Here is a 23,782-nt window from a genome sequence, read left to right as displayed (position 1 = left end):
ATCTGCAGGTTATAGAGCAGGAGGAGCTGAGCAGATTATATATAAAGAGAACCTGTCACCATGTAATCTGCAGGTTATAGAGCAGGAGGAGCTGAGCAGATTACTTATAAAGAGAACCTGTCACCATGTAATCTGCAGGTTATAGAGCAGGAGGAGCTGAGCAGATTATATATAAAGAGAACCTGTCACCATGTAATCTGCAGGCAGCGTGTTATAGAGCAGGAGGAGCTGAGCAGATTATATATAAAGAACCTGTCACCATGTAATCTGTGGACAGTAGGTTATAGAGCAGGAGGAGCTGAGCAGATTACATATAAAGAGAACCTGTCACCATGTAATCTGCAGGTTATAGAGCAGGAGGAGCTGAGCAGATTATATATAAAGAGAACCTGTCACCATGTAATCTGTGGGCAGCATGTTATAGAGCAGGAGGAGCTGAGCAGATTATATATAAAGAGAACCTGTCACCATGTAATCTGTGGACAGCAGGTTATAGAGCAGGAGGAGCTGAGCAGATTATATATAAAGAGAACCTGTCACCATGTAATCTGTGGACAGTAGGTTATAGAGCAGGAGGAGCTGAGCAGATTACATATAAAGAGAACCTGTCACCATGTAATCTGCAGGTTATAGAGCAGGAGGAGCTGAGCAGATTATATATATATAAAGAGAACCTGTCACCATGTAATCTGCAGGCAGCGTGTTATAGAGCAGGAGGAACTGAGCAGATTATATATAAAGAACCTGTCACCATGTAATCTGTGGGCAGCATGTTATAGAGCAGGAGGAGCTGAGCAGATTATATATAAAGAGAACCTGTCACCATGTAATCCGCAAACAGCAGGTTATAGAGGAGGATCTGAGTAGATTATATATAAAGAACCTGTCACCATGTAATCTGTGGGCAGAATGTTATAGAGCAGGAGGAGCTGAGCAGATTATATATAGTTTTACAGGAAAAGATTCAGTGAAACTTGCATTTCATTCATTTACGTTCCTGCTCATTCTGATCGTTAAAGTCCAGGAGGCGGTACTATCAGTGATTGACAGCTCTCTCTATGTACACAGCCATAGAGGGAAGGCTGTCAATCACTGATGGGACCGCCTCCTGGACGTCGACGATCAGAACGAGCAGGAAATTAAATGTATAAAGTACAAGTTTTACTGAATCTTTTCCCACAAAACCATACATCAATCTGCTCAGCTCCTCCTGCTCTAACCTGCTGCCTGCAGCTCAAACACCATGTTCAAGGTGACAGGTTCCTTTTAATTTTCATCAGACACAATTCTATGATCTGAGGAAACCAAAATGTGTGCGTGTAATCCATCCACAGGATGTGGCTCATCTTCATGAAGACACTTGGCCTCTACACAAAAACGGAAGACAAAAGAAACACGACAAGACGTTCCTGTAAAATGTCTCATTCTGTATTATAAAATAAATTAGATGTTATTTTCTATTTAAAGGTAAATTCTGCCGTGGATCGATCACACCTCGGACAGGCTGGCAGAACATAACCGTTACTTCTGATAAAATATATTATTATTAAAATGGAGGCTGTGCGGACCTGAGCGCATGTACCAAAGTAGGCAAACCACGGACCGACAGGAGAACACAATCATCACAAAGATGGCTCAAGCCAGAAGGAAAGCGGGCATAAATGAGTTAATCAAGTCATCGGCGGCAATCTTCCAGTTCTCTTGCCTGGAGGGACGGGTCACTGATCAGCAGAAGACAGCGCCGGTAACAGATCAGCAACGGAGTCCACGTAGAAGTCTGGGACCATGGAGAGGTTGCCGCTTTCTTGATAGGACCTTGCGTCCTCCAGAGTAGAGAATCCGGTGAGGGTCAAGAGTGTGCGGATCCGGCATGTGGATCCCATCTGGATGTCCGTGTCCAGGCGATCTCCCACCATCACAGTCCTTTCGGGATCCAAGCCGCATTCACTGACTACACAGTCGTAGAGGAAGGAGTTGGGCTTTCCAATGACCTGGGCTTTGCGATGAGCGGCAGTTTCTACCGCTCGCACCAAGCAGCCGGTTCCTAAGGAGAAGATGACAAAGGGTTAAAAGCTTGAACACATCCAATGTGAATGTGGCTTAGGGTTTGTATTTTCGTTCCGTGTCCGTTCAGTTTTTTTTGCGGACCGTATGCGGAACCATTCATTTCAATAGGTCCCCCCCCCCCCAAAAAAAACACAAAAACTCTGTGTGCATTCCGTTTCCGTATGTCCGTACCCCCCAAAAAATAGAACATGTCCTATTATCGTCCGCATTATGGACAAGAAAATTACTATTATATTAGGGGCCAGCTGTTTTGTTCCCGCAAAATACGGAATGCACACGGACCTCATCTGCAGACTGCAAAATACATAGGGTCGTGTGCATGATCCCTTAGGCTGGATTCACATCACTGTCTCCGTTCTTCTGATCTTCTTTTTTTTTTCTCAGACAGAAATGGCTAAAACGGACGCAAAATGTGCATAACTGATGCTCAGGATCCATTTTTTTTATAGGATGCGTTTTTTTCTGACGGATCAGAAGGAAGGAAAATGAAACGGTGATGTGAACCCGGCCTCATTAATGTCCTCTAAACTAAATGGTGTGTGTGTGTGTGGGGGGGGGGAGAGTTTGGGACCAAAATGGACAATTAAAGGGGTAGGTTGCTGGTCCCACCTCTGGGACCCCAAAGTTGAAGGAGAGCCCCGGCATATCCACTTTATAAAAGGGCTTCTGTACTGGGGATAATCCCCCACCCAAAGACCTCGATGTTGCCCCAAAAGAGGTTGTCGGGATAGGAGCCCTCCTTTAATTGGTTCTCCAATCAGGAGATCAGCCAGTGATTACTCGGACGATGGTATCCGCAGGAGCGCAGTCATGGAGAAACAGTCAGCAAGTTTTTAACAGGATCTGAGCTGCCAGAGCAATTCTGTCCACCCAGAGCGGCTCCTGCCTCGCTGCACCGCACCCACCTCCGGCCTTATGTCACGTATGTAGTAACAAGCCAGCGCCCGGCTAATGCCCTGCCCTAGGGTGCGGGTGGTGGCCACTTCCTCAGTCAGAATGATGTAGCAGATCTGGCCGTTCCCTCCTGATGACTTGGCGTCAGGAGGACATTTCCTTCCTCATATAGTCCCGCAGCCTCTATATATAGTCAGGGTCCAGCTGCTGAAGTCCTAGGTCAGTGGAAATCGAGTCCTCAAGGATCTCCAAAAGGTCACAGAACAGGACCGCACTGCCCCCTCCCCCACGTCCTCCCTGGGTCACACCTCGTCAGAATACGGCTCTGTGCACACTGCGTATGGTGTACACCCGGGACAACCTCCCAGTGTACACGTCAAATGTATGCATAGGAGCATCTTTTTGGCCTCTATTGAGCCCCAAAAGCACACCAGACCCTGCTATTCTATACAGTGAGCCGCGGCAAGAAAACATACCATGCGGTAATCTTTTTTTAGGGAAGGGGGGGGGGGGGGGAGTTTGGAGACCCCCCTCCTGGGCAGACCTGCGAAGGGAAGCATACTTACCCGCTTCCTGACGCTGCGCTCTCCGGCCTCTGTCCTGGATTGGATATAAACTTCCGGTTTGATGTCACTGCAGCCAATTGCTGGCGACCTGCTCCCCTTGCATTTGTCATGAGGCAATGGAAGCAGGTCACCTCTGCAGCCAGCGATTGGCTGCAGCTGCGTCCAAATGGAAGCTTACATCCAGGGACCCGAGCGGAGCATTGGGAAGCAGGTAAGTATGCGTCCCTTCCCAGGTCTGCCTTCCCCCCCCCCCCCCGAACGGGCACAACCCCTTTAATTTTGTGGCCAAAACACGTGGCACAGTATGGCCGCCAGACACCTAACACAGTGCCCAATTGGGGCTGGAATCGGCCACTCCGGCTAAGGGCAGCCTGAAAATAGGACGCGATCGGTCGTTGGCGACGGTCTTCAGATATCTGCGGTGATCGGCCATGTTGGAGTATAAGGTCTATCCAGTGGCTGAAACGCGACGGGTTTGACCGTTCCTTAATTTGTGCTTCATCTTCTTTCTCCTAAGGGTTAATTTACACTGCGGAATCTGTGCCAAAACTGTATTCTGCTGCAAAAAATAAAAATATAAATGTGTTTCTCTTCCGGCCACGGAGACCTTTGGCATGTGAACTAGCCCTAAACCTGATGACTGGATGGCTGCTCAGTCCGTCAACATCTGAGGGCTATTGCCACACGTACTGGTTACTGCCGTAAAACGCTGCATTTTGATGCAATTCCAAACGCAAAAATGGCGGCTACGTGGGTATAGATCCTACGCCCAACTATACAGGCGAAAATAAATCCAGCACAAACTAAGACTGGATCCTTGGTGTAAAGTAGAAGTGACCTAGTTGCCCATAGCAACCAATCAGATCCCACCTTTCATTTCTCAGCGCTCCTTTGGGAAATGGAAGCTTGAATCTGATTGGTTGCTATGGGCAACTAAACCAGTTCCTCTTTTCACCAGGAAAAGATAAATCTAACCCAGATAAATCCAACATGGCCGACCATCCTTTCGGCAGATATCGCTCCGACAATCCACTACAGCCAAGGACACGGTGACGGATCCGTATCCAGGGTGCGGTCAGGTAAGTACCGGGGATGGCGCGCCCTCCCTCCAGCGGAAGGCGGGTGTCCGTGTTGGTGGCGATGAACAGACAGTCCGGGTCCTGCAGGTACTGGAGCGATCGGGTCAGCTTCATGTAGCTGAAGTGCTCGTCGAAGCCGACCACCACGGCCCGCACGTCCGGCTCCTTCTTCAGGGCCGCCCATTCCTTGGTGCCGCCTGTCACCGGCTCCGGGCCGCTCCCCACATGCGGGATCCCCGCCGCCTCCAGCTCCTGGCTCAGCGCCGTCCCTCCGATCAGGTAGACCTTGCCCCGCAGCCGAGCCACATCCCGCAGATACCGGGCCGTGCAGTACGCGGTGCCGAACACCTCCCCCGGCTCCGCGCCGAAGCCCAAGCGCCCCAGCTTGTCGGCGTACATGGCCCGGGTCTTCGTGCTGTTATTCGTCAGGTAGAAGACCCGCTTCCCGCTCTTCCGAAGACCGGTGACGAGCTCCGGGGCCCCCGGTACCGCCTCGTCCCCCCGCCATAGCACTCCGTCACAGTCAAAGAGAACAGTGTCCACCGAAGCCAGAAACCGGCGGGAAAGGTCTCCTGTCAGCCGCGTACACTGGGAGGTCGCCATCTTGTCTCGGTGGACGCCGCCGGCTGTCACTGACTTCTTCTGTCAGAGAGGAGGAGACGGGGAGGGACCGGGAACCGCAAGTCCTGACAGGATGACATCCACACCCGACCATACAGGAGAGACATGGCCGCCCTACCGTATCCTGCAGTCCGCCATGGAGTGACGGCTTCCACCCACATCAGTGACTGCTGTCTATGAGCCTGTTCACACTGCGTCTTTCAATGCGGATTTAGGCATCTATTGGACACCCAGTTATTAGAAATTTGCACCTTAGTTCATATGGAGCAGATTAGCTGCATTTTTGCCTTAGAAAAGTGAGGGATCTGCCATAGAATTCCGAATGGAAAGGGCCACCCATGGGACTGGCGCCTGTCTCCAGGTTGGGGCCCCTGAAGTGAAGAAGAGAACACAGCTCATGTGGGGCCACATTTCCATTCAACGCTGTGGGATTTCTGAAAATAGGCGAGTGGATGGAGAGCAAACATGGCCGCCTGTATGTGATAGGAACGGTGCAGCACACAATACCGCCCCAGCAGAACCAGATACCACAGTGCAGCGCAAAATACTGCCCCAGCAGAACCAGATACCACAGTGCAGCACAAAATACCGCCCCAGCAGAACCAGATACCACAGTGCAGCGCAAAATACTGCCCCAGCAGAACCAGATACCACAGTGCAGCGCAAAATACCGTCCCAGCAGAACCGGATACCACAGTGCAGCACAAAATACTGCCCCAGCAGAACCCGATACCACAGTGCAGCACAAAATACCGCCCCAGCAGAACCCGATACCACAGTGCAGGACAAAATACCGCCCCAGCAGAACCCGATACCACAGTGCAGCACAAAAAACCGCCTCAGCAGAACCAGATACCACAGTGCAGCACAAAATACTGCCCCAGCAGAACCAGATACCACAGTGCAGCACAAAATACTGCCCCAGCAGAACCAGATACCACAGTGCAGCACAGAATACTGCCCCAGCAGGACCAGATACCACAGTGCAGCACAAAATACTGCCCCAGCAGAACCAATACCACAGTGCAGCACAAAATACTGCCCCAGCAGAACCAGATACCACAGTGCAGCACAAAATACTGCCCCAGCAGAACCAGATACCACAGTGCAGCACAGAATACCGCCCCAGCAGAACCAGATACCACAGTGCAGCACAGAATACCGCCCCAGCAGGACCAGATACCACAGTGCAGCACAGAATACCGCCCCAGCAGGACCAGATACCACAGTGCAGCACAAAATACTGCCCCAGCAGGACCAGATACCACAGTGCAGCACAAAATACTGCCCCAGCAGAACCAATACCACAATGTAGCACAAAATACCGCCCCAGCAGAACCAATACCACAGTGCAGCACAAAATACCGCCCCAGCAGAACCAGATACCACAGTGCAGCACAAAATACCGCCCCAGCAGAACCAGATACCACAGTGCAGCACAAAATACCGCCCCAGCAGAACCAGATACCACAGTGCAGCACAAAATACTGCCCCAGCAGAACCAGATACCACAGTGCAGCACAAAATACCGCCCCAGCAGAACCAGATACCACAGTGCAGCACAAAATACCGCCCCAGCAGAACCAGATACCACAGTGCAGCACAAAATACCGCCCCAGCAGAACCAGATACCACAGTGCAGCACAAAAAGCCTCTCCAGAAGATGCCCCACTGTAGTGGTCAGCACCAGGCTCTGTCCTCTTACTCCAGTTGCCTCAGGATGGCAATACAGTTGAGTTCAGAAGGCAGGAGGGCACCTGTAGCCGCCAGTCAGGTACATAGGTACTAAGCTCTAGGAGCATCAGATCATTACTTGTCTGGTGGCCGTGAGGAGGGCTCAGGCGGCCCCCTGGGAAGTTTCCCTGTGGAGTCTGTAGGCAGTCCTCCCCTGGATACAGTGATCGTTTATCCCCATAGAAAATCATTGTTCCAGTGCAGCAGATCGTTGTTTAGACACCACCATCTGCTGCGCAGGAATGATGATTTTCTGTGCCGGTGGACTGACACGATCACCCGATGAACGAGCATTTGCTGGCACCTTTCACACAGGCAGATTATAGGAAACAAGCGTGTATACTCATCTCCAATAATTTGCCTGATAATCGGTCCGTGTAAATGACCTTTAAGGTAAGTCGTCAGTATCAGATCGGGGGGGGTGACCCCCGGCACTCAGCACACCGCGGTTCGGAATGAGGCGCAGCTCTGTCCTCTGTGTAGTGGCCCTGGTACTGACTTGTATGAGCTGTAGTGACCCAACACATCCGCTAAAACCTTCTAGAGAAGTAAAAAAAAAAAAATGAACAGTTAAAATGGTTTTTCTTTTTTAGTTTATTTTGTGAAAAAACAAAAAGCAGTGAACAAGCAATTAGCACATATCTGAGGTGAGGTGGATTCCCCGTGGGTGCCAGCCCTCCAGTCCAAAATGGCGGCTACAGATATAGATGTTGAGGCGCTGGCCAGAGAAGATCTGCAAAGAAACAGATGAAAAGAGATGAGTTCAAGTATAAAGGAGCTTCATATCATACCCAAAGCACCAGATTGCCCTGTCCCGTCACTGCTCTGCCTATCCTCTACTCGCCCCTACATTCGGGAGGCCATTATGACGTTTAACATATCCAATTTTTATTTTTGCATTTTAGTTTTTTACTCCCCGCCTTCCAAGATCCATGACTTTTTTACTTTTTACATTCACACAGTCTGAGGACTTATTTTTTGCATGACAAGTTGTATTTTTAGTACGTCTTGTATTGAAGAACGGAAAAAAAAATCTTTGGATGAAGTAAAAAAAAAAAAGGTTGGTTTTGTGTTTATGGCGTTCATCTCCATATTCGGACAACCAACTTTTTAATTTTTTTGTCTACAGAGCTGTATTAGGGTTTTTTTTTGTTTTTTTTGAGGAATGAGCTCTAGTTTTTTATTGGATTACTTACAACTTTTTAATCACTTTTAATTTGATATTTTGGTAGGGGCAAGGTGACCAAACAATGGAGAATTGTGCATTTTTATTTCTTTTTTAATTACAGCGTTTACTGCGTAGGAAAAATATTTGTAGATTTTAATAGTTCAAGCATTTTGGAAAGCGGCAATGCCTATTGTGTTTATTTTTTATTATTTATTTATTTTGATATGTAAAATTTGGAAAAGGGGGTGGTTTCAATTTTGTTTAGTTTTTTTTAAACTTTATTTTACTGTAATTTTTAGTCCCCTAAGGAGACTTGAATATGAGATCTTTTGATCTCCTGTACCATAGACTGAAGTAGGATACTGTTGCAGTCTATGGGTTTTTCACTGGCTGCCTGTTAGGCCATGCCTCTGTAGGCAGCTGACTATGAAAGGCCTGGGAGCCTGCACAAGGCACTAGGCTGTCATAGCAAGGGATCAGAGCCCCACAATTTCACCGCAGGGGCTTTGATGAGAGGGAACCCCCTCCCTCTGCCTAACCACTCAAATGCTGTGGTCGCTGTTGACCGGGATCAGAGTTATCGCCCATCCTGTGTTCGTGGCCAGGTGCCGGAAGTATTATATGTCGATTCATACACCTATCGCTCCCCGATCACATACTATTACATATTAGGAATTGCTGGTAATGGAAGCATCCATCGTGTGACTGTGCAGGCTTTAAAGAAATTGGCCGCGTCCATGAGTTATACCATAGCACTGAAATCTCTGACTTTGTCCAAATGTGTTCATATGCCCTCTAGAGTGCCACCGCCTAAAAAAATGGGGCACATACCTATTGTACTGCATATACAAAGCACAGCTAGCGGGCGTACATACAAGAGGTGACGCCATGCCGCGCTGTGCTCACCTGAAGAGACAGAGCTGTTGATTGGCTTGTTGTACATTGTGAAGAACTCTTCCGGCTTGAGAAACCGTTCAGATCGAAGAAGGAAGCAGATGGTCTCCTCTCGCACAAGCAGTTCTGGGGCCAAATCATGCAGATCCTCTCCAGGTCCTTTGCTGCCGAGCTGCACAAATATAATTATTAGTTTAGAATTCAGCTTTTACCGATAGGTCACCAAATCTAGAATTTCAGCATCCGACGTATTGCGTTGTATAACATTTGTCCTTCGTTCTACCTGGTGTCACGGATCTTGAGGAACACACCTTCTTTCGAGACTCATCGCAGCCTCTAAAGCCAACGCTGCCTAGATACAGGCCTCAGCTGGCCATTGAGTTTCTATAGCCATCTTATCATGGACGACTGGTTGTTTGGACAACTAGTCATTCACTATTCATGGAGCCCACACCTCTAACATATCAGACTTAGGCCTCTTTCACACTACAGTATGTCCATTTCAGTGTTTTGCGGTCCGTTTTTCACGGATCCGTTGTTCTGTTTTTTTGGTTCCGTTTCCGTTCCGTTGTTCCGTTCCGTTTTTCCGTATGGCATATACAGTATACAGTAATTACTAGGGGTGCACCGAAATGAAAATTCTGGTCCGAAACCGAAAATTCAGGATACCCCTTGACCGAAACCGAAACTGCCTTTTTGCCCAAATACTTTTAAAATGCTTTTTTTTAATGATTTTATTAATAATTCTTTCATGAATTTAATAAATTATATTACCCACCCACCCCATAACAGTGCCATCCACAGACCCCCACCCACCCCATAACAGTGCCATCCACAGACCCCCCCCCCCCCCCATTGCCGCTCCAGTACAGACTAGTTATAAAATGTGTACAATTAATAGAAAATAGCGGGGAGGGACTGGGAGGAGTTGCTGGGGGCCGGTGCGTTCACTGTGCTCCGGCCCCCAGCTCCAGTAGTTATAAAATGTGTAAAATTAATAAGGATTCTATTCATGAGGCCCCCTCTACAGTAGAACATTCAATATAGCCACATCATACTCACAGGGCTGTTATCTTAATGCTGGCCGGCCGGGCAGACGAGCGGCAGCGTCACGACTGACGTCACATGCCTGCGCCGCCTCCTTCATTCAGAAAGTAGGCCGGGCACATGACGTCAGTCGTGACGCTGCCGCTCCTCTGCCCGGCCGGCCAGCATTAAGATGACAGCCCTGTGAGTATGATGTGGCTGTATTGAATGTTCTACTGTAGAGGGGGCCTCATGAATAGAATCCTTATTAATTGTACACATTTTATAACTACTGGAGCTGGGGGCCGGAGCACAGTGAACGCACCGGCCCCCAGCTCCTCCTCCCAGTCCCTCCCCCGCTACTTTCTGCCGATATGTATCAATATCGGCCGAAATGGATTAGGTGCATTTTCGGCCGATATTTTCGGCCGCCGGAATTTCGGTGCACCCCTAGTAATTACATAGAAAAAATTGGGCTGGGCATAACATTTTCAATAGATGGTTCAGAAAAAATGGAACGGAAACGGAAGACATACGGATGCATTTCCGTATGTGTTCCGTTTTTTTTGCGGACCCATTTACTTGAATGGAGCCACGGACCGTGATTTGCGGGCAATAATAGGACATGTTCTATCTTTCAACGGAACGGAAATACGGAAACGGAATGCATACGGAACACATTCTGTTTTTTTTGCGGAACCATTGAAATGAATGGTTCCGTATACGGACCGTATACGGAACGCAAAAAACGGACCGCAAAACGGAAAAAAAAAACTGTAGTGTGAAAGAGGCCTTAGGGCTCATGCACACGGCCGTTGTTTGGCCGTGCCCACATTGCCGCCCGCAAACAGTGGGTCAATCGGCCGTGTGCACCCTGCATCACGGATGCGGACCCATTCACGTGAATCGGTCTGCAATTTGGAAGACCGGTGCGGAACGGAGGCACGTAAGCAGTACAGAGTGCTTCCGTGGGGTCTCTGTCTGTGCCTTTGCACCGAAAAACAAAACAAAAAACGTGTTCTATTTTTTACCGGTGCGGACGGATTACGGACGCATTCAAGTACCAGGGAGGGAGGGGGAACGGTGCGATCTGCAAGCTGAGGGTTCTATATGCTTCTGAGGACTTGTACAATGGCATCCAGCAGAAGGAAGTGAGAGAAGAGGAATGGAAGCGTTTGTATATAGATGGGTGACCAAAAGACCTTGCTTCAAGACTGACGTGGAGGAAGGAAAGGACCAGTACAAAGAGGAACATTGCGGTTAATGTGACCTTTTAACCCCAATGTTGCCATTATGTCAGATAAATGAAGGGGGTCACTTAATAATGTGAGGCACATGGTTTTATGATTTTACTACGTCCATGCGCCTCACTTTAATAGTAAGTGACCTCATTCAGTACCTCCTCACATAGTGAGCAACAAGGGGTTAATGTGAGGTACATGTTGGGGGTCACTTACTGTTAATGAGGCACAAGGAGGTCAAAATTAATATAACCATGTGCCTTATATTAATGGAAAATAGCTCCATCATGTACTACTAACCCCATATTTAGATTGTGAGCCCCTTTGGGGACAGTGTGATGCCTGTAAAGCGCTGCGGAATATAGTACTGCTATATAAGTGTGTTTAATAAATATATCCCATTATGTGAGGAGGTACTTGATGATGGAGTTCCCATTAAAGGTTTTTTTCAGATTGTTTTATACTGATGACCTAACCTCAGGATAGGTTATCAGTATCTGATCGGTGGGGGCCCGAGACCCCTGCTGATCAGCTGTGAGGAGGCCGCGGTGGGGCCATACAGTGTATAGTGGCTGTGCTTGGTATTGCAGCTCAACCCTATTCACTTTAATGCAGGCATGCTCAACCTACGGCCCTCCAGCTGTTGCCAAACTACAACTCCCATCATTCCGTGACAGCCTACAGAAGGGCATTGTGGGAGTTGTAGTTTTACAACAGCTGGAGGGCCGCAGGTTGAGCATGCCTGCTTTAATGGGACTGAGCTGTGACGAGACCATGTGAGCGATGAACGTGATGTCACTGGACAGAGGATAGGTCATCAGTATAAAACAGTCGGAAAACATTAACAGTAAGTGACCCCATCACGTACCTCCTGACATAATGTGAAAAATGTGTCGGAGTTTTTGTGTTTTTTTTTTTTTTTGCAAAGTATCGATTTAGTATTGAGTATTATGATCCTTTACTTGGTATCAAAGTCCAAATTCTGGTATAGTGACAACCCTAGTCGCTGCCATCAAGTCCAAGAGCAGCAGATCTTGAAAAAAACACCATCTTATCAATGTTCTGTAGATATTTGGTAATGTTATCCCCTATCCATTGGGGGTCTGTACAGTACAGCACTCGGCTATTTCCTGCAGCCTCATATCCAAATTCTCACCAAAATCTCACCTTTAGTATCCGAGACAAGAACATTCCTAACTTCAACATGAGGGTGAGACATTCTTCCACTGCCGCGTCCACCGTCTGTCCATGCCCATAGTCACCCAAGTACTGTGTGGGGAGTCTCACTATGCGGAAATACCACTGAGGAAGGAGTCTGCTTGGGATATTGTGGGAGATCACAAGGATTTTGATGTCCTGCAGAAGTGAGCTAGAAAACATGGACAAGTCCTGTCAGGACAGTAAATTGTGGAGATCTGACGAGCGAGCTGCACCCCCTTCAATCACTCTTCAGATCATCAGTTCAGCCATGATACAGTACAATTATTTTGCCATTTTCTCCAACAGAATGAAAAACACCTACTTTGCACCCTGGTTCTGGATCTGGATGAGATCTTGATTTATCCCAGTCAGGATTTCAGAAGAAGCCTGTGGAGGCAGTGGACAACAGAGAAGCATTAAAAAGTGACAAAGAGGGCAGCCCCACACTTCAAGGAGAAGATCTCATCATAAAAATTTGAATATGTGACAAAATATGTGGATATGTAGTGATACCAGTGACTGAATAAAGACGAAAGAGGAAATAAGTGTGATCTATATTAGGCTGATGCCGTTCTTCATTTGTGGAACCTCTTATGGAACCCAAATTGGTCGTCTTTGGTTTGCTCTACTTTCAATAATAGTTTTATTTAAAAAAAAATCCCCCTCCACTTGTCTGATTCCTATGTTCCCTGATCGCTGCCTTTGGATGAGGGCTTGCCCCCTGGACATGTCATTCTTTTCTTTTCCATTTATTTATTCGTTTTCATATACATTATAAAAGTCAAAAACAATACGACACTTTAATACATATTTTTATCAAGAATAAATCACTGGCAAGAGCAATGAAGTGTACAGCTCAATAGATTTCGGAGTGCTTATTATCAGTAAACAACCCCTAAGGGAGAGTGACAATTACTTAAAACATAACTTTATGGCTGAGTTTACACCAGCGTTCAGCCTTTCCGTTCTCCTGCTCCGTTATAGGAGCAGGAGAACGGAAAGGACGGATTGGGCACATAACTGAGGCGAGCGGAGCCTACGGACCCCATAGACTATAATGGGGTCCGTTAGGTTTACGCTCAGAAGATGATTTTGGAGCGGAGTCCCTTTTGTCTCCGCTCCAAAATCATCTTCTGAGCTTAAAACCTAACGGACCCCATTATAGTCTATGGGGTCCGTAGGCTCCGCTCGGCTCAGTTATGTGCCCAATCCGTCCTTTCCGTTCTCCTGCTCCTATAACGGAGCAGGAGAACGGAAAGTCTGAACGCTGGTGTGAACGAAGCCTTACTGGTAAATATATTAAAATGTAAACCTAACCACTGTATAATGCATCAATAATGAGAAAACCAGGGGTCCAATGCTGGTACCCCAACACTGGTAGAAAAACGTATCCTGCTGAACCTAGAATTAGGTGCGAGCAGTCTTACCAGAACCAAAATACGTAATGGAACCGGATTCTCCTGGATATTTCAGGGATGGCAATCCAGGATGAGAGCTTGACGTGAGTCCAATTGAACAAGCCAGGGGTATAAAGCGGGGTCTGTGTAGATGGAGGAGCCTTACACCCTGATATGCCCTACTTGTAGGGGAGGGGTCTATTTCCATCCTACCTATCTGTACAGAGCACCCACCCCGATCCGGATACTTGTCCCTGATCACGGCCCGGTCCCTGGTTCTAAATACTGATGAAACACTTTATTCAGCTCTTAATAGCATCCCGACGTGGCACGTTTCTGACTCTTCAGGGGATATAGTGTCCAAAGGAACCAGCCGCAGTTGTAGGTTATGAGACTGCAGTGGATAGATTAAGCCAGGCATGCTCAACCTGCGGCCCTCCAGCTGTTGTAAAACTACAACTCCCACAATGCCCTGCTGTAGGCTGTTCAGACATGCTGGGAGTTGTAGTCTTGCAACAGCTGGAGGGCCGCAGGTTGAGCATGCCTGGATTAAGCAAATCAAAAGTGTACCCCTCGGGTGAGAGAGGGCACATACTGCAGGAGATGATAATCCTGTGCTCTACTTATTTACTGATATCCCCTATGGTTGGGGGAACCTACCATCAGGCACAAGTATCCAGACGGGGCGGGTGCTCTGTACAGATAGGTAGGACGGAAATAGGGCATAATAGGGTGTAGGGCTCCTCCATCTACACAGACCCCGTTTTATACCCCTGGCTTGTTCAACTGGACTCATGTCAAGCTCTCATCCTGGATTGCCATCCCTGAAATATCCAGGAGAATTCCATCCCATTACGTATTTTGGTTCTGGTAAGACTGCTCGCACCTACAGTCGTGGCCAAAAGTTTTGAGAATGACACAAATATTAGTTTTCACAAAGTTTGCTAAACTGCTTTTACATCTTTGTTTCTGTTGTTTTTGTGATGTAGTGAAATATAATTACACGCACTTCATACGTTTCAAAGGCGTTTATCGACAATTACATGACATTTATGCAAAGAGTCAGTATTTGCAGTGTTGGCCCTTCTTTTTCAGGACCTCTGCAATTCGACTGGGCATGCTCTCAATCAACTTCTGGGCCAATTCCTGCCTGATAGCAACCCATTCTTTCATAATCACTTCTTGGAGTTTGTCAGAATTTGTGGGTTTTTGTTTGTCCACAAGTTCTCAATGGGATTAAGATCTGGGGAGCTTCCAGGCCATGGACCCAAAATGTCAACGTTTTGGTCCCCGAGCCACTTAGTTATCACTTTTGCCTTATGCCACGGTGCTCCATCGTGCTGGAAAATGCATTGTTCTTCACCAAACTGTTGTTGGATTGTTGGAAGAAGTTGCTGTTGGAGGGTGTTTTGGTACCATTCTTTATTCATGGCTGTGTTTTTGGGCAAAATTGTGAGTGAGCCCACTCCCTTGGATGAGAAGCAACCCCACACATGAATGGTCTCAGGATGCTTTACTGTTGGCATGACACAGGACTGATGGTAGCACTTACCTTTTCTTCTCCGGACAAGCCTTTTTCCTGATGCCCCAATCGAAAAGAGGCTTCATCGGAGAATATGACTTTGCCCCAGTCCTCAGCAGTCCATTCACCATATTTTCTGCAGAAGATCAATCTGTCCCTTTTTTGGAGAGAAGTGGCTTCTTTGCTGCCCTTCCTGACACCAGGCCATCTTCCAAAATTCTTCGCCTCAGTGTGCGTGCAGATGCGCTCACACCTGCCTGCTGCCATTCCTGAGCAAGCTCTGCACTGGTGGCACTCCGATCCCGCAGCTGAATCCTCTTTAGGAGACGATCCTGGCGCTTGCTGGACTTTCTTGGACACCCTGAAGCCTTCTTAACAAGAATTGAACCTCTTTCCTTGAAGTTCTTGATGATCCTATAAATTGTTGATTGAGGTGCAATCTTAGTAGCCACAATATCCTTGCCTGTGAAGCCATTTTTATGCAACGCAATGATGGCTGCACGCTTTTCTTTGCAGGTCACCATGGTTAACAATGGAAGAACAATGATTTCAAGCATCACCCTCCTTTTAACAGGTCAAGTCTGCCATTTTAACCCAATCAGCCTGACATAATGATCTCCAGCCTTGTGCTCGTGAACATTCTCACCTGAGTTAACAAGACGATTACTGAAATGATCTCAGCAGGTCCTTTAATGACTGCAATGAAATGCAGTGGAAAGGTTTTTTTGGGATTAAGTTAATTTTAATGGCAAAGAAGGACTATGCAATTCATCTCATCACTCTTCATAACATTCTGGAGTATATGCAAATTGCTATTATAAAAACTTAAGCAGCAACTTTTCCAATTTCAAATATTTATGTAATTCTCAAAACTTTTGGCCACGACTGTAGTTCTAGGTTCAGCAGGATACGTTTTTCTACTTTTCTACAGGTGTTGGCGTACCAGCATTGGACCCCTGGTCCTCTCATTATAGATGCGTTATACAGTGGTTATGTTTACATTTTAATATATTTACCAGTAAAAGTTATGTTTTAAGTAATTGTCACTCTCCCCTTAGGGGTTGTTTGCTGATATTCTTATCAAGCCAATACCCAACCCACCCACAGCCCATAAGGAGAGAGAGAGAGGGGAGAGAAAAAAATAAAATAAAAACCTATATACAGTTGCAAGAAAAAGTATGTGAACCCTCTTTGGAATGATATGGATTTCTGCACAAATTGGTCATAAAATGTGATCTGATCTTCATCTAAGTCACAACAATAGACAATCACAGTCGGCTTAACCTAATAACACACAAAGAATTAAATGTTACCATGTTTTTATTGAACACACTATGTAAACATTCACAGTGCAGGTGGAAAAAGTATGTGAACCTCTAGACTAATGACATCTCCAAGAGCTAATTGGAGTGAGGTGTCAGCCAACTGGAATCCAATCAATGAGATGAGATTGGAGGTGTTGGTTGCAGCTGCCCTGCGCTATAAAAAACACACACCAGTTCTGGGTTTGCTTTTCACAAGAAGCACTGCCTGATGTGAATGATGCCTCACACAAAAGAGCTCCCAGAAGACCTACGATTAAGAATTGTTGTCTTGCATAAAGCTGGAAAGGGTTATAAAAGTATCTCCAAAAGCCTTGCGCAGACTGCTCAATGAGGTGAAGAAGAATCCTAGAGTGTCAGCTAAAGACTTACAAAAGTCTCTGGCATATCCTAACATCCCTGTTAGCGAATCTATGATACGTAAAACACTAAACAAGAATGGATTTCATGGGAGGATACCACAGAGGAAGCCACTGCTGTCCAAAAAAACATTGCTGCATGTTTACAGTTTGCACAAGAGCACCTGGATGTTCCACAGCAGTACTGGCAAAATATTCTGTGGACAGATGAAACCAAAGTTGAGTTGTTTGGAAGAAACGCACAACACTATGGGCCAGATTTATCATTAGCTCAGGTCAGAATAATGGAGTGAAAAAGTCCCGAAAAAGTCCCAAACGCTATAACTGCGCACAAATTTGCGACTTTTTTCTGCTCTGCACTATGCTCCCCAGTTTTCTGAAAGTGGGCGTGTTTTCTTATGTAAATGAATCTCTAGACAGATTTACTATTGGGACTATTTAAAAAGTCGCAATTTCACTCCAGTGAGGACCATGCTTATCTTATGAGACTTTTTAATAGAACATGTGACTTTTTCATAAATCGTGTGACTTTTTCGTAAAGATGTGCGACTTTTGTAAAGCTGCATACTGACGGATAAACTGCTACCGTCAAACCACATTTATTACAGTCTTAAAGGGCCGATCATAAATCTGACTTGGCTAAAACTGACTTTAGCTATATGTTAAAGTGGAGTGAGCTGTCAGAGGCATGATAAATCTGGCCCTATGTGTGGAGAAAGAGGCACAGCGCACCAACATCAAACCTCATCCCAACTGTGAAGTATGGTGGTGGGGGCATCATGGTTTGGGGCTGCTTTGCTGCGTCAGGGCCTGGACGGATTGCTATAATCGAAGGAAAAACGAATTCCCAAGTTTATAAAGACATTTTGCAGGAGAACTTAAGGCCATCTGTCCACCAGCTGAAGCTCAACCGAAGATGGGTGTTGCAACAGGACAACGACCCAAAGCATAGAAGTAAATCAACAACAGAATGGCTTAAACAGAAGGAAATACGCCTTCTGGAGTGGCCCAGTCAGAGTCCTGACCTCAACCCGATTGAGATGATGTGGCATGACCTCAAGAAAGCGATTCACACCAGACATCCCAAGAATATTGCTGAACTGAAACAGTTCTGTAAAGAGGAAGGGTCAAGAATTACTCCTGACCGTTGTGCACGTCTGATCTGCAACTACGGGAAACGTTTGGTTGAAGTTATTGCTGCCAAAGGAGGTTCAACCAGTTATTAAATCCAAGGGTTCACATACTTTTTCCACCTGCTCTGTGAATGTTTACATGGTGTGTTCAATAACAACATGGTAACATTTAATTCTTTGTGTGTTATTAGTTTAAGCAGACTGTGATTGTCTATTGTTGTGACTTAGATGAAGATCAGATCACATTGTATGACCAATTTGTGCAGAAATACATATGATTCCAAAGGGTTCACATACTTTTTCTTGCAACTGTACCAGTATACCATTGATTCCATATTTGTTCAAGACCATCCTTCCTTCCCTTGTTATACCAACTTATTCTTTCCATTCTAATCATATTATTCAGATTTTTTCCATTCACACACCAGAGGTTGATCTTTTTTAATCCTTTTTTTTTTTCAGAATAAGCAGTCTTGCCTGAAACAATAGCTTACAAAGTGCCTGTTTTACCATCTTTCGAGACTTCAAAGGAATTGTTCCTCCCAATATACAGACTACCGGATCATCATACATCTGTACTCCTAAAACTCTATCAATGATATGTGCTATTTCAGACCAATACCTAAATAACTTGGGGCATCTCCAAATTGTACATTTCGTTGTTGGTGTGTCTTGCCGTAATTCACAGGGTCCAGAAAAAATATTCTGAAATCTATGGCTAGGTTAATGCACATCTACAATGCTCTGTACAACCAAGGCGCCCATCTATAGTTCCTCACTAATCTCCAGAAACCAACCCATATGCCACCTCCATTCAAATGGCCTCCTCGCATTCTTTTTTTTTCGAGAGTTCTCTTACATCTCTCTTCTTCTCAAATTCGCTTTCTCCCACTCTCCACCTTCATACCCAACCTAAAAATCAATCATTCCCATGACCTCTGTGTTTTGGGAGGTCCTAGTCCTAGGTGTAAGTGCCATAAATTTCTAAGGTGCAAATACCCCTTTAATCAATTTAAATCCAGAAATACATCTCCATTTCATAGCACTCACCTCAATCATGTGAATGACAGAGCTGGGGTACAGCAGAAGTAATCCCGAGATGGATTCTCCAAGGTTGGATTTTACCAGCCGATGAAATAGTCTGTCGTAATGGTCTGTGTGCAGAGAATAACAAATCTATACATTATACACTTCATTTGATGAATATAATTATAGATGAATGGGTTCTAATACGGCACGCACTCTACCACAGTACAAAAAGCAAAGTTCACAGCACATTCCCAAAATTTGTATCCCTCACCAGGAATAAATGTGGATGCATGGCCACCCAGTCCGAGAATCCCAAAGAGACTCCCTTACCAGAATTAGTAGAATGGGACTGCATCTAATGAGCTTTATTAATCCAGCAGAAAAATATGCAACGTTACGACCTGTGCAGGGGCTTTTCTCAGACTTGGAAGAATTTTATGTACATTTTATGCTGGCTCAATAAAGCTTATTGGAAACCTTTAAAGGGTTACTACTTATTCAAAAAAAAACGTTTGCGATGTCATTTAGACATATTCGAATTTTAGATCGGTGGGGGTGTGAGCGCTGAGACTCTCACTATAAGGGGATAGAAGCAATCGCACAGTGTGCAGTCTTCTAGACAGTCCCATAAACTTCTACACAGCCCATCTTGAGCGGCGAAGAGACCGAGAATGTGCTATGTATGCACTTCTCTTCCCTCAGCACTCAGACCCCTACAGATCTAAACTTCTCATATGTTTGACCTTTTAACAATCAGATTCTTCTACCATGCGACCCATCGTCTATAGAGCGTCCATGGTAGCATTGGTGATATGCCCCGAAAACAGCAAATACATGAATTTCCCAAGTAGACCTCATACTGTAGAAGGATTGAGATACATATACATGCAGAAACGTATAGTACACAGCATCCTTCTGCCATGTTAGGAGACAAGGATAGCATGGCAGGCAGAGGCCCTGGTTAGCTCTGGAGATGGCTAAAGGACTCGGTGGCATCCCCCAGGAGATCACAGAGGGACAATGTCACAGCCCAAACCTGGAGCCCAGCTCTTTTTCCAGCATCAGGGGTCAACTGCAGCAGCCTGGTAATAGCCTCAGCATCGGTACCCACCCTGTTCAGTGGTTCAACACCCATGAGACCACCCTCCTGCATGGCTCTGCACCCGTCCATAGGTAGGTGGCCACAGCATTTTACAGCACAATTTTGATGAAAGTACTAATAAATGTTCTAATAAAGTTAGTACAGACCCCGATCCTGATTGCCTCCATCTTAGCTAAAGTAGTATAGCGGTGTAAATTGCATAATGCTGGCCGTGGTTGTCCACAGAACAAGTGATAAATGTCTGACTGCTGTGACCAGGAACGGGACCCCATTTCTATTTATTGGTGGAAGTCCCAGTGATCAGATATTTATCACCTGTTGTATAGCTATGGGATAAATTCGGATTGTAGGAATCCCTCTTTAAATGTAAAGCGTCATAAGGGAAGTGAAAGCAGAGACTATGTAAATCCATGAAGCATTGGTGACTCTGACAATATGGCTCCATTGCTGCTAAATGTGACCATACTGACCAATGTCCAAGAGGCTCCCGGAAAAGGGATAGACCTCTTGAAAGAGCTGACGAATCCCCCAGCCACAGCATGGAGGGCTGTTTCCCCCCAGAAAAGAAAATCTCCATGTACCCTTACTGTATGTGGCGCCGAGATTCTCGTCATTAGATGCAGCCTGGGTGCCCAAAGTGCATTGAGTGGATGGGGTGCTGCCCAAAAGTGGGTGGAGGCTGAAAACGGGTGTATTGATGTGAAAAATATTTCACTGCCACACTGCGTGCACCGTGATCTCCCAAAAGCCAACTTTCAGAAGTTGAAGAGGAAGAAGCTCTGCATATCCTGCACCGACTGTGGCTCGGCGAACTCACTGTGTCATAGTGATCTAGGATGCTGTGAGTTCCAGCCCGATCGTGGGTCTACTCTCTCATAAAGACATGATCCAGTGCGTACGAGACAGAATACCCGCAGTCGGGCTGAGAGCAGGGGTGCACCACCAATGAGGCCAGGTGAGGCGATCTCACTGTGTCATAGTGATCTAGGATGCTGTGAGTTCCAGCCCGATCGTGGGTCTACTCTCTCATAAAGACATGATCCAGTGAGTACGAGACAGAATACCCGCAGTCGGGCTGGGAGCAGGGGTGCACCACCAATAAAGCCAGGTGAGGCGATCTCAGGCATCACCAGGTAGGGGCAAGAGGGGGGCAACGGAAGGGCCATGGGCAATGAGCACTTTCATTGTGGCAAAGGGGTTAGGTTAAGAAATTGGCAACAGATAGGCTAGGCGCACCCCTGGCTGGAACTCAGACCTAGATTATTATGAGACTAAGTTCGGGGCAGTCGGTCCAGGAAATGTGTCCGTCACACAGACCGTATTTTCCGGACCGCACATGCTCGCCTTAGGAAGAAAACACATAACATATGGATAGAAGAAGCTCCTCAGCGAGCACTGTTACCTGGTATATCCCCGCGGTGCCCTCGCTCCGGAGATATCCTTGCTACATAAATCAGCCTATGAACGACCGACTTCTGCAGAAATGATAGCACACAGGGTTAAGACTGTTAAATTACAGCAATAAGCATATTTTTTTTACCAATGATACCTATTATACCGTCTATCAAGAATTCGCTACATGTCTAAGCGATATTATAAGGGGCTGCCATTAGGCGGGCAGTTTGCACGCACCAGGTGCTGGGCTTCGAGGAGCACTGTCAGGGCTGAGGTGTGTGGCAGTCCGGGTGTAGAGGAGCGTCTCTTACGAGAGGCCATGATGCCCTATGTCACATCAGGATGCTACTATGAGATCCTGCGGGTACTAACAGCAGCTCCTAGGTTCCCAAGGCAACCGAGGAGGAGGGACCAGGTCACGGCAACCAGGTGACGAAGGTAATCAACGGGGAGGACGCCAGGTATCGCATGGAATAGATGATTAACTTAGAAACTGAGCCCAGACAGTAAATTAACCACGAGCGTTAATTATTCATTAACTCCCCTGTCTTATTGCAGGCAACAGGAGACGAGGAAAACGTCGACTTCTCGAGCACTTACCTGACACCGTCCTCTTTTAGTCTTCAGATTCCAGCTCTGGAGCCACTTTAATCATGACATAGGGGAATTGCATAATATAAGATGATTATAGGAAGTGCCCCTCTTCCATAATACCCCTGCAGGAGGGGACATCCATATTGCCCCATAGAGAGCGGGCCCCGTGTGCGTGAACCCTTGGCTGACACGATCATGGTGGCTATCCCACAAGCCTGCATCAGAATACAGGCTGCTGCCATACATAACGCCTAGATTCCTCTGCCAGATCTTCAGGAACAACACATAAGGCTGCGTTCACATGGGACGTTTTTTGACCGCGCAGTCAAATCGATTTTTCTGCGACACATTGTCGCCGTGTAGCCGTAGCCCAAGAGAGTGGCCCCGACCTGGCCAACCCAGGGTGTGGGTGACATAAGGGGAGCAGGTCAGCGTTGCGGCCTGTGAGTGGCTGCAGTGGTCATCTGTGGTGTGTCCATAGTTTTCACAGACCCAAGGAGCATCTTAGACCACGCCCCTTTTCAAGCAAAACCACACCCCTTTTAATCAAACCAAACCCCCTTGACATGCTAGGCGCAGTGGATTTTTCTACAACCAGATAGCAGCACCTAATTTTTGTGCAATTTAGTAGAACATGTAGGTGCCCTCACATTATTTACGTTTTGCTTCTTTACAATTTCTCTGCTTGCTATCAGTGAATGTAACCGCATCCAGTCTAACCCCCATGCTAATACATTTCGCCTACTACTGACACACTGTAACAGGCCTGGATTGGATAGCTTTGTGGCAAACCCTCATCTCTGTGTTCAGTGTTTTCATTCACTGGCAGCAAGCAGAGATTTTAACGTTGGTGAAGAATAGAGACCCAAAGTGGAAATTTATGAAAGTGTGTAAAATAAAACCAGCCAATCACAGCGCAGTTTACATAGTTCACTTGCACTGTAAGAAATCTAAGCTGCGCTGTGATTGGTTACTAAGAGCACCATAGACCGTTTTCTATCACCAAGCTGTATTGAAAAGATGCTGATAAATCTATCTCTCCCCCTATTGAGGCTACATGCACACGAACGTTGTTTGTTTCCGCGTCCGTTACGTTTTTGTTTTTTTTTTGGATAGAATGCGGACCCATTGATTTCAATGGGTCCGCAAAAAATGCGGACAGCACACTGTGTGCTGTCCGCATCAGTGTGTCCATTACGTAGCCCTGCAATAAATAAAAAATAACCTGTCCTATTCTTGTCCGTTTTGCGGACAAGAATAGGCAGTTATATCAATAGCTGTCTGTGCAGTTCCGCAAATTGCGGAACGCACACAGACGCCATCCATGTTTTGTGGACCGCAAAACACACGACGGTCTTGTGCATGAGGCCTAAAGATGAGGAAAGCTACACTTTTCAGCTTTCTACACCCTTCCCAATCACCTATTATGAAGTTACTGG

At 46.5% G+C, this 23,782-nt stretch overlaps 2 protein-coding genes and 1 long non-coding RNA gene across 4 annotated transcripts; 1 reads left to right on the top strand and 2 right to left on the bottom strand.

The window, feature by feature from the left end:
* Positions 1–1,412: 1,412 nt before the first annotated feature.
* Positions 1,413–5,302, bottom strand: LOC122945604 (phosphoglycolate phosphatase). The gene is made up of 2 exons (XM_044304714.1): positions 4,615–5,302; positions 1,413–2,044 (listed from the first exon to the last, which is right to left on the bottom strand). The coding sequence occupies exons 1-2, from the start codon at positions 5,207–5,209 to the stop codon at positions 1,719–1,721; spliced, it is 921 nt and encodes a 306-aa protein (XP_044160649.1). The 5' UTR covers positions 5,210–5,302; the 3' UTR covers positions 1,413–1,718.
* LOC122945606 lies at positions 2,553–13,041 on the top strand. The gene is made up of 2 exons (XR_006391126.1): positions 2,553–4,606; positions 12,797–13,041. It is a non-coding gene; the product is annotated as an uncharacterized LOC122945606 (long non-coding RNA).
* Positions 7,541–22,141, bottom strand: LOC122945605 (testis-expressed protein 47-like). Of its 2 annotated transcripts, XM_044304717.1 has the most exons (7): positions 21,987–22,141; positions 21,757–21,829; positions 19,274–19,377; positions 12,813–12,877; positions 12,458–12,659; positions 9,036–9,195; positions 7,541–7,694 (listed from the first exon to the last, which is right to left on the bottom strand). In XM_044304717.1, exons 1-7 carry the CDS (start codon positions 22,068–22,070, stop codon positions 7,657–7,659), a joined length of 726 nt encoding a protein of 241 aa, XP_044160652.1. In that variant the 5' UTR covers positions 22,071–22,141; the 3' UTR covers positions 7,541–7,656. The 2 variants fall into 2 exon arrangements, with proteins under 2 accessions (XP_044160652.1, XP_044160651.1); XM_044304716.1 differs by lacking the exon at positions 7,541–7,694 and having other exon boundaries at positions 8,130–9,195.
* Between the last annotated feature and the right edge of the window lie 1,641 nt (positions 22,142–23,782).

The sequence above is a fragment of the Bufo gargarizans genome, chromosome 8 (genome assembly GCF_014858855.1).
Source record: "Bufo gargarizans isolate SCDJY-AF-19 chromosome 8, ASM1485885v1, whole genome shotgun sequence".
Taxonomy (NCBI): Eukaryota; Metazoa; Chordata; class Amphibia; order Anura; family Bufonidae; genus Bufo; species Bufo gargarizans.
The sequence above is the reverse complement of the archived record's forward strand: the minus strand, read 5'-3'. Positions and strand labels throughout refer to the sequence as shown.